Source organism: Protopterus annectens, chromosome 11.part0 (genome assembly GCF_019279795.1).
Source record: "Protopterus annectens isolate FY-2018-M chromosome 11.part0, PAN1.0, whole genome shotgun sequence".
Lineage (NCBI taxonomy): Eukaryota > Metazoa > Chordata > Ceratodontiformes > Protopteridae > Protopterus > Protopterus annectens.
In genome coordinates, this window is record NC_056745.1 from 1222842680 (window position 1) to 1222854155 (window position 11476).

An 11476-nucleotide genomic window follows, 5' to 3' on the forward strand; every position below is an offset into this window, starting at 1 on the left:
ACAAAAATGTACATCATTAAGCAGTTCCAAAACTACCCTTCCAGTAGGACCTTTTAAGTCTATACAGGTGATACATGCTCCAATATTTAACACCTTTTATATTTTTTATTTTCTTTATTGATGCTCTTTTTCTGCACCTGACTTCATTCTTGTGGTCTCTATCCCAGAGGCCCACTCCTAATGTTGGTTCTACCAGACACTCCACTGTCCCCTGAACTATCTCCATATTCTGTTTGTGGCTAATTTCGATCCTAAGGATGTCCAAGTCTGATGTGTGCCCTGAGTATCCCTACTGCTTGGGGATGTGCAGTGGGCAGACACAGTCAAACTGCTCTACACTTCCAAAAAGAACATATATCTACAACCCCCTATCCTTGGCAGAAGCACAGCCCAATAGGCTTCCTGGTCTCCATCAGAAAGTTCCTATCACATTGTGTGCCTGTACACACAGTATCTGACCCCTAGGATGGGACTGTATATCCTCCCGCCCAGTATCACAGATGCACAAGCCACTAATTTAATCTGGGATACCTGGGCCATAGGAAGGGCTTTGCCCCTTTAGGTCATGTCACTGTTTCATTCCAATATTTTGCACTTATTGTGGAGGTTCTTTAGGGGTCTGTGGTATGTCCCATCCTTCTCCATATTTGTAAACGACCTGAAACAAGAACTTGTTAGCTAAGCATAACAACATACACCTGCAACCCATTCCTCCTCAACTCAGGTACCACATTCAAAAACCTACAGCTTAATCTGTACTTCACTGTACTCATGCAATGGAAATTAATAATAAACCCTTTAAAAACAGCATTTATGTCTTTTGGCACAAAACCTAGCTAATGCCTGACCAATAAATGTAGCAGACCCACTAAATAATAACACTGCTTAAGTCAATCAGCAAAATTATCTATACAGCACGGCACATGTAGCCTTTTGGATGCAACACAGAAAACTGTAGATAAGCACGGTCATATCTGAACCCTTGTTGCAAAATCTCAAACTTGCTAGCACCTGAAACCAGGAATGACCTTTCCAAAAGCATATTATTAGCAAAACTAGAATATATCATTCCTTTAATTCCCCTTCATTCTGTGACAAGTAGTAACCTTCAACAGAAAACTATGATCAGGATATACAGGTAAATATAAGGTGTGAACCCAGACCAATCATTGCCTGCTACTATCACACCAGTTTCCCGACTTGTTACAACATTTTTGAAAATAAACAGCATGCAAACATGCTACCCTTATTTCCTTTGCTAATGTCTAGAATACCAGGTCATCCACTCAGGAAACACTGGTAGTGCATTCACATTTAAAAGCCCTCTTTTAGTTTAGTGACTGGAGAAAAGCCCTTCTCAAGAACAGGACGAGTCTCCTAGAGCCAGCTGCTAGTAGAAATAAGACATATAAAAACTCTCCAGGCATTTCAGTCAAAACTAAAGTGCAAGTGTTTACTGTAGCCACATGTAAATGCTTCAGAGACAATGGCTAACATAAATCATAACATGTCTACCATACCTCTCAACTTCTTAGCAGAAGAATTCTGGATGAAGACAAAAATAATGGGGGTGGGTGGGGGTGGCAAAGGCCCAAGAAAAGGGGACAGATTTTAAATATTGTCTATATAAACTTTAAAAGTAGCTAGGAAAACAGGTTTTGCATTACCATGTATTTTCTGAAAGGTACAAAGTCTGAAACTCAAATGTCTGTCAATATATAGTGACCAAAATCGAAAATGATATGCCAGAAAAATCACAAATTTTATGAGAAGGAGACTGATATGTGAGGCAGAGATCTGGGCATTGTGCAAAATTCTAGGCAACTGAGAGTTCCTCAAAATAAAAGAAAGTAAAAACAAACTTCTAAGCAGATGAATCCACGAATGAAGGAATATAAATAAGTAAATAATATTTTTCTTATGTAGACTACTATATATGCTAGATGTCTAAGTACATTTCCTTCTCCAAATAGTACTCAACAACAAATGTTGCTCTATACATTGAAGAATGTCATATAATGTACCTGTTACCAACCTACCAACCAAGTGCACACTGTTGCTTTAAGATGTTTTAGATATAACCTCAAGGTGTGGCTGACAAGGTTTTGGCAATTAGTCCACAAACCTGGTCAACCAACAGAAATAAATAAGGGAAATTAATACATAAAAGAAGGGAGACCAAGGTTTCATTAAAATAAAATAGCAAAGCTGTACTCTATCTTATAAAGATGTTATAGTTTGATATCAAAGTCCATTTATATAGGGATGGATTCTAAAAAGCTCACGCATGGAGTAACAGACCCAACTTGGCATGTTACTCCATGTTCAAGTACAAAAGATAAGACTAAACCAGTCCCCATTATGCAAAGACTAAAGGGGACAGGTGCAACCCTGCACCTGATTCCAAAAGGACGATCAGGCTCTACCTGTCAATATAATCTGACATTGCACAGTGGTGTGGTTTGCCAATGTATGAGGTTGAATTAGTGGTGAATTCCATTGAAATGAACTGCCTTCTCTAAGTGGTGAAAATTTCATAAGGATGTGAAGTAGGTACTGCAGGCAGTACCTGATGGGAAGCTGAACTGCCTGCAGCACCTAGTCTTTCATACAGGTACAGCTATACTAAAGGTATAGGGAGTTGGGGGCCTACCTGGTAATGAGTAGTACAAGCTGTCCCACAAACTCCACTGGGGGCTGCTTGTTTTAGTGCACTATTAATGACAGATTTAATTCCCTGGTGAGCTAGTGGCCCCACATTCCCACCCATCATCATGGATGGGGTGAATGCACTATCATGCTGGCCATCATGTCTGTATTCACTAGTCTGCCTTACAGATGGAGCTGTTGTGCTGGACAGTCTGATGGTTCTGCAGCTCCACCAGTATGTTGCATAAATTTGCATGCAATACCATATCCAATATACAAATGGAGCTACTGTGCCCAAGGACTTCAGGCCTTCAACCAGAGCCTCACTGAGTCCTCAGACTACATAATGATGTTCCTTAACATTGAATGTTAGTGAATTGTATTAGCTTGTCTAGATGTAGTGGGCTAGTATTCAGTTCAATACCTCAGTGTTGTAAGGTACTGTATTGGATGATTCCTGCACCCAGGATGACATCACTCCTGGGGCAGGTTGTATTTTGCTATCTGGAGTAGCAAGAGTGGGATGGCTATTATATGCTTAGTTTTGTTTCACTTAGGAGAAACTCAACTGGCTTTACTATAGTCTGTCATGAGATATGCTTTACACATAATATTGGAGTAATAGAATTGCTGTTGACACATTTCCTTGCAGTTCGTTAAAAATATAATTCCCAGTACTAATCTTAATATCATCAAGATTGTGTAGAACATAGTCAAAGGTCTTACTACTATGGTAAAATATATTTTTCTTCAAGCTGAAAACGTTCTAAGGTGTGTATAAGTAGATCCAGGATGGAAAATGAATGGCAGCATATTTTCAAATTTTGATACAGTCACCAACTTAAATGCAAAATTAGACACCAAGTCAGTGCAAATGAACAAGTTTCTTATTTTATCATGTCATACAGAAAACATAACTGAGTTGGGTTGGCAAGGATACAACATTATGGATAGAAGGGTAGCTGAGAGGCTGAGTTTGTAGGGAGAAAAGCTCTCACCTGAAGGAGAGAAAAGGAGAGATTTATTAGTTTTGTGTCACAGGAGTTGGTGTTGGGACTGGAGTTTGGTACATCTTTGTCAGATATTTCTTGTTAAGTCTTGTCTTACAGTTGTACATTTCCTGAGACTGGAGCTAATAAAAGAAAAAAAGGACATCCAGAAGAAAATAAATAACCAGGTGGTGGGCTGGGACATAGCAATGAGATTTAAAGCAAACCACAGCAAAATGATGCAGATGTTCATCGTGCATACAGCTGCAGTCATAACAGATGGGTTCCCCTGCCGTCAGGCGGGTCCTCGGTCGGCCGAATTCCAAAGTCTAGGTCCGGCGTCGGTTGTCATCGCTTCTTCCCTGACGTCAGTGTGACAGGGGTATAAAGGAACCAGCCGACGCCATTTTCTTCAGTCTTTCTTGCTGCGCGGTGCCCGAAGCAGAAGCAGTTCGCAAGTGCTGGTCGGCCAGCTCCTGAGATTACGAAAATTTGGAAACCGAAGTCTTCTTGAAAGCTAAGTATCCGTTAGAAACTTTTCTTGCCTCAGACCAATGTCAGACAAAGTTAATAATTGTATTTCTTGTGGGAAGCAAATACCGCATAAGGATTTCCATTCCCTCTGTATACCTTGTCTAGGCCCAGACCATGACGTCTCGGTCTGTCGCTTTTGTGCTACATTCAACAAACGCACCATTAAGCGTCGGGCGGAGTTCGCCCAGCATTATTTTGGGAAAGCATTTAACTATATTATGTCATCGGATACTCCGACTCCAGTTTTGTCTAAAAAACGCAAAGATAAGGACCGACACACGAGGTCCGCGGCCTCTACCGACACCACGCCAAAGCCGACTACACGTGGTCCGGTTCTCAGCGAGGCGCCTATGCAGCCCCTGACTACCGACGACACTTCTTTGACGGTGTCTCCTGTGCCCGAGGTCGCAGGCTCCTCGGCCCACACCCGACTACAGATACCGAAGCCACTCTTGGCGTTGAAACTCAGAATGTGGACAGGTCCACCTCCACTCAAGGTGTCTTCAGACCTTCCTCTTCTTTCTCCATCAAGGCTTTCACTAAGTCTAAAGCAACCATGCACTCTAAGAGACCAGCTACACAGGGCCCATCTCCAGGCCCATGCCTAAGAAACAGATGCTTAAAATGGCTGAGGATTTAATTACTCTTATCAGAGGTTCTCAGCCCCCATCGGACAAGGCCCAGAGTGGAGGAAGATTCCCCCTCCTCTGATCAGGGCTCCATTATTTCAGAGCACTCCGATGATCAGGAACATTCTTACTCCCCTTTTGAAGACTCTGATGCAGAGGAGTCCATCCCTTCTGTATCCCCCCCTGAGGATTACTCATTTGGGGAAACTTTGCATACCTTAAGGGAACACTTCCACTGGGAAGGCCAAGATTATTCAGATTCCAAGAAAAGGCTTAGGGAATTTCTCTTGCTACCTCAGCACAGGCCTCTGGCTATACCTCCTGTCTTGGGCATCCTAGATGATGTTTACTCGGAGGCCTGCCTTAACCGGACTCTCTACCTCCAGCTCCAGTTAAGCCTGACAGGTACTACAGGGTTCCTGACTCACACCAATTTCTATACAAAAGCCATGCTGCTGACCCAGAAACCATCTCACAGGGCCCCAAGGGAGTTAAGGCCTCCATTGCTAAAAATCCATTACCTTCCGAGAGAGATTCCAGATCCTTAGAAAGGTGGGGAAAAAAGGTATATACCTCGGCTACCTTAACCATGAGGGCCTTAAACTGTCAGTTTCATATGCTAAAATACCAACAGTTTTTGTTATCACAATTGAAAAGTAAAATGTCACAACCTGAACAACCAGACTTGAAGGAGTTGCAGGATTTGATGCATAGTGCATAACAAGTGGGTAAGCATACCTTACAATGTGGTTTTGATGCTCTAGAGGCCTCATGTAGAGCTGCTGTTACAGGATCAGTCATACATAGGCATGCCTGGCTCAAGGAACAAGCCTTGCCTGATCATGTCAAAGCTAAATTACTAGACGCCCTCTTCAAAAGGATGTACTATTTGGTGCTAATGCTGAGGAGGTATTAAGGAAAATGGAGGAAAAGGCTAAATCAATGCAAACTGTGAAAGATTTTCTACAGGTACAACCCCACGTTTTAGTAGAAATTGGCCTTCCAAAAACTGGTCCTTTCCTGCCACGGACAGACCCCAAAGAGGCAGATACAGGCACCCGAGGGGCAGAGGACAATCCCAAGGATCGTTTAGAGGCAGACAATGGCAAGCTCCTACACAAAGAGGTGGTGAGGATAACTCACAATCTTTCAGAAAGCAAACCCAATGACTTTCCCCTTTGCATGCCAGCCAAGTCTCAAATGGCAGCTCCCTTAGGAGGAAAGCTGGCATTATTTTCAAAAAATTGGCATATTGTCACAAAGGACAAATGGATCCTGGACATTATAAACAGAGGCTACAAATTCCATTTTCACACCCTTCCAAAAATGAGAGGCATGCCAAACCTGCCACACAATCAAAGGGCAGAGGCACAAAGGCAAATTACAGATCTCATAAACATGAAAGCTATTCAAGAGGCACCTACGCACGAACAAGGTCAAGGTTTTTATTCCAGGCTATTTCTGGTACCAAGGAAGGGAAAAGATTGGAGATCTATTTTGGACCTATCCATCCTAAACACATTTCTACTCATACCAAAATTCAAGATGCTCACTCTACAGCAACTTCTTCCCATGCTGGGCAAGGAGTCTTGGCAGGTAACATTGGACCTCAAGGAGGCATACCTGCATGTCCCAATCAGACAAAATTGCAGAAGGTACCTCAGATTTCTTGCAGGTTCAACCCATTATCAATTCTCTGCATTGCCCTTTGGCTTATCTACTGCGCCCAGAGTATTCACGAAATGCCTGGCATCAGTAATTGCCTACTGCAGACTTCAAGGGATACAAATATACCCCTATTTGGACGACTGCCTGATCCAAGCGGACAGCAAGCACATTCTTCTGAAACATCTGGCTTATGTAATAATGTTGTTGAACTCTCTGGGATACACAGTCAACAAAACGAAATCAAGGCTAATACCCTCTCGGAAGATAATTTTCCTGGGTGCCAATTTGGACACAAACACCCAGATGGCCTACCTCACGCCAGAGAAGCAGGGGCAACTAATTCAATACTTCAGAACACTAGCAAATTGCACCAGGCTGACTGCAAGGAAAATCCTGCAGGCTCTGGGATTCATGGCATCTTGCATCTTATTAATCCCATGTGCAAAGCTGCATATGAGGAAACTACAATGGTACCTGAAAAACATATGGTCTCAACACAGCCACAGTTTGGAAACAATAATACCACTAATTCCATGTCTGCAAAAGGAACTTCTGTGGTGGGCTCAAGCATGTCAAACAAACACAGGTCTTCCATTCAGCAAGCCTCAAGCAAATCAAGTCATCACAACAGATGCCTCGGACTACGCCTGGGAGGCGCACATGACAGATCAGTGCATTCAGGGCAAATGGTCCCAAAAAGAAAAGCACCTTCACATCAATCAAAAGGAAATGCTAGCAGTAATAAATGCTATTATAGCTTTCAAGGACCTTCTACAACCAGGTCAACTATTGATAAGAATGGACAACACCACAGTTATGTTGTACATAAACAAACAGGGAGGAACACATTCTTACCCCCTATGCAGACTGGCCATGTCACTTTGGAACATGGCCATGGACTTACAAATGGAACTACAAGCACAGTACTTGCCAGGCAAGGAAAACACACTGGCAGACAACCTAAGCAGGAATATGACAGATCCACACGAATGGAAATTACATCCAAAAGTTTTTACAGAAATAATCCAAGAATGGGGAAGGCCAGACATAGATCTCTTTGCCTCCCACAAAAATCATCAATTGACAAAATTCTGCTCAAGGATTTTCCATCCAAAGGCCTGGAGAGTGGACGCTCTCTCTTTCAGTTGGACATCAATGACAGTTTATGCCTTCCCACCTCTTTCTCTGCTGCCCAAAGTTCTATTGAAAACCAGAGCAGACAGACCAAAGATGATTCTCATTGCTCTGGACTGGCCAAGGCAACACTGGTACCCACTCCTGAGGAGCCTGACGCATTCCCCACCATGGACCCTGCCTCTAATGCCTCTTCTTCTGACTCAGCACAGCTTCAAAACTCTTCACAGCCAGCTAAAAACACTCAATCTAGCTGCATGGAAGATTCCTTAGCATCACAGTAGGCCCAACTCTCCAAGGAGGTGCAGGATGTCATTTTGGAGGCCAGAAGGCCATCAACTAGAAAAGCTTACTCCGCAAAATGGAAACGGTTTTGTGTCTGGAATGAGAAAAAGGGCCATGATCCTGGAAAACTGAATTTACCACAAATACTCCAATATTTGGCTGAGCTGCTAAGCGGTGGACTTTCATTCTCCTCCATCAAAATCCATGCCTCAGCCATTTCTGCAGAATACAAGACTGATCCACCTTTATTCTCTCACCCTCTCTTAAGACAGTTCCTCAGAGGGGCTAAGAATTTAAGACCTCCAAGGAAACAACCAATACCTGCTTGGGATCTTAATTTCATTCTGGAAAAACTGACCTTGCCTCCCTTTGAGCCAGCTGCCTCATCAGATTTGCAATATTTGTCCTGGAAAACAGCTTTCCTTCTGGCTATCACCTCAGCTCATAGAGTTTCAGAACTACAGGCTCTCATGGCTGTCCAGCCTTTTATCATCTTCCATCAGGACAGAGTTTCCTTACGAACCAACCCGTCCTTTATGCCTAAAGTGGTATCCAGGGTAGCTTTAAATCAGGCCATACATTTACCTACTTTTATCCTAATCCTCAAAACAAAGGGAGAGATTACTACATTCATTGGACATCCACAGACAACTGCGTTATTATTTGGACAGAACAAAGCCTTTCAGAAAATCAGAACAGCTCTTTGTGTCCTATGCGGTAGGAGCTCAAGGAAAGCCGATTTCCAAACAGACAATCTCAAAATGGATAGCCCACTGCATACGCTTTTGCTATTCCTTTCATGGCAAAACTGTACCTACAGGCATTAGAACTCATTCCACCAGGGCCACAGCCACCTCTGCAGCCTTCCTCAGAGGAGTTCCTACCAAGGATATTTTGGAAGCAGCCACTTGGAGTTCTGTGCATACCTTCTTCAAGCACTACAACCTACCATTATACTCCAAATCTAGAGCAGGCTTTGCCACTGCAGTCTTGCAGGGCATTTTGGCTCCTCCTAGTTCCACCTAGTGCCTACCACCCTTTCTTAGCTTTGGGATTCTACCCATCTGTTATGACTGCAGCTGTATGCACGATGAACATAGTACAGTTTTGTACCTACCATAAATGTAGATGTTCGAGTGCTAATACAGCTGCAGTCCAGGTTTCCCTCCTTCCCTCTTGGGACAGGCCTATAGGCTAACACATCCTTATACAACCTGATTGGGGTATTAATTTATGATGTATTTGCTTGCAACTACTGTATTTTGATTATATTGCACTGCATTATTACACAAATTTATGTATTGCCTTCCTTCTGGGGGCACCTGACATCTGGGGCAAGAAAAACTGAAGAAAATGGCGTCGGCTGGTTCCTTTATACCCCTGTCGCACTGACGTCAGGGAAGAAGCGACGACAACCGACGCCGGACCTAGACTTTGGAATTCGGCCGACCGAGGACCCGCCTGACGGCAGGAGAACCCATCTGTTATGACTGCAGCTGTATTAGCACTCGAACATCTACATTTATGGTAGGTAAAAAACTGTACTTTCAGGGGACAAAACTAAAGGAGGGAACACAAATCTGGTAAGCAGTGTGATATGAGAGAAATGATATGTTTAACTTCACAGTGCAGTATGAAATTGTAGCCAGAAAATAAATAGCATTTTGAACTGTACTGATACTAGGAGATTGCTATTAGAAATGCCAGTTGTCAGGCCCTATTTTGCCTGGTGTGTGCTGCCCTACACACCATGACTACCAGTTTCACAAAAATATGCCTGGGCTGCAGAAGGAGTTCCCTGAGATGGCAAGCACATCAGGATCTGATATAAGGGGAAAATTAAGAAGATTTGAGGTACTTAGAGCGGAGAAGAGAGCAGAGTCGTTAGAAATTATAAGGAAATAAGTAATGCAGCTAGCTTCTTGAGAGGGTGTCTTAAATCACATATGACAGTCGAGGTAGTGTAGTAACTTATTTAATAATCCTGTGTTGTCATCACTTCCTTGGGACGTGCAGATTAACACATTATGCTCTCAAGGGTGCAAACAAATACCCATTTGAGGGTATGGATTTATATGTCACCCCCTAACAGTACAAAGGTATGCATAGGAGTAATTTAAATATTATAGTGCTCTGCTATGATTTTTGATGGTCTCTTGCTATGATTTTGAGGGCTGACAAGTATACTGAATACTTAAGAAGTAACAAACTCCATTTTTTTTGCTGTTAAACAACCAAATGTGTGAACATTTTTTTTTCTTAGAAAAACATTCCCATGCATTTGAATATGTTCTTTCATTAATTCCAAAATACTCTTATTCCACTTGTTTAAAACCCATGATCGACTTTCTTTCTTTCTTTCTTTCCCATGGCACAAAGAATGGCATTAACTATACCTGAATGATATACTCTAAATGCATCTCTATGTCCAATGGTGCGCACATACAAAGTGTTTAATTGTATTCCCAATGGTTTACATCAGCGCAAAGATACAGAAGGAGAATTGAGTGCCATTAATACAAAGGGATTAAATAAAATGGTAAGATCTGTGTTTCTAAAAGAATGTCAATGAATAATCAGAATGCACCATGACAGGTTGAGAGGGAATTTATACATTTACCTACAGTATATGCTTCAATTTAGTTACTCGAGCTACCTCTTGGATATATAATATCCTCCTCCCATGGGTAAAATATGAATTACCCACTCACTACCATGTTGCAATGCCGAAGTATGTGATTTGATGGCTGTAAAATACAGCTTAACAATTTTCAAACTTTACTTTTCTGCAAAGCTTGGAATGACTAGAAAGAAATAGCTACTCAAGTGTGCCTGAACCAGGAAATGCAAAATACTGTTAAATTCAGTACAGGTATGCAATATTCCACTATTGATACAGTGTTCTGTAGGTTATGGACTTAGGCAAGTGTTCAAATCCAGCAGTGACTAAGTAAAAGTGTATGTGACTATAGTACTAGGTAGGAATGGCTCACCTAACATTCTGTAACATTTATACTAGAAGAGGGCTGGTATAATGGATAATACTTTTACCTCAAAGAAAGAAAGCCCAGGGTTTGAGTCTCACCTTTGAAAAGAAATTAACTAGACTTAAAATGGCTTGCAAGGGCAGCTAGCCTAGTACTTACCTATAAACCTATTAAAATCTTATACAACACACTTTAGGAGACATAAATTAACTACAGTTACAGGCATATTGCTTCTCAGAAGAGAGACTAGTTAACATTTTGTTAACTGTTTAGAAAACGGCAACATTTACTTTCTTATTTTAGACCTGTACTTTGTTAGAAAGACTACCAGACACTCTTATTTCATGCTTTCTGCACTCTTAAACATTTACTGCATGTCCTGTTCTGGCCTGTCAATCCACTAATTTTGTATGTTCGTTTGATTTCAGGGCTGCCCATGACATCAGTCTGGAGGAGTTTGATGATGAGGATTTGTCAGAAATCACGGACGACTGTGGAATCGGCATGAACTATGACTCTGACCCTTACGAAAAGGTATGTGATCCATGATATATATCTGTCTTCCCAGCTGAAGATCTCTTCCCTCAAAGATACAAAATAA

General features: G+C 42.1%; 1 protein-coding gene across 3 annotated transcripts in view; it reads left to right on the plus strand.

Annotated features, from left to right (window-relative positions):
* The window catches only part of MAPK8IP2 (mitogen-activated protein kinase 8 interacting protein 2), a 788562-nt gene that overhangs the window by 342253 nt on the left and 434833 nt on the right, over nt 1–11476 (plus strand). For all 3 annotated transcript variants that reach the window (XM_044088602.1, XM_044088603.1, XM_044088604.1), the window contains exon 2: nt 11304–11409. In XM_044088602.1, coding sequence (XP_043944537.1) covers nt 11304–11409 — 106 coding nt within the window. The remainder of the gene's footprint in view (nt 1–11303; nt 11410–11476) is intronic.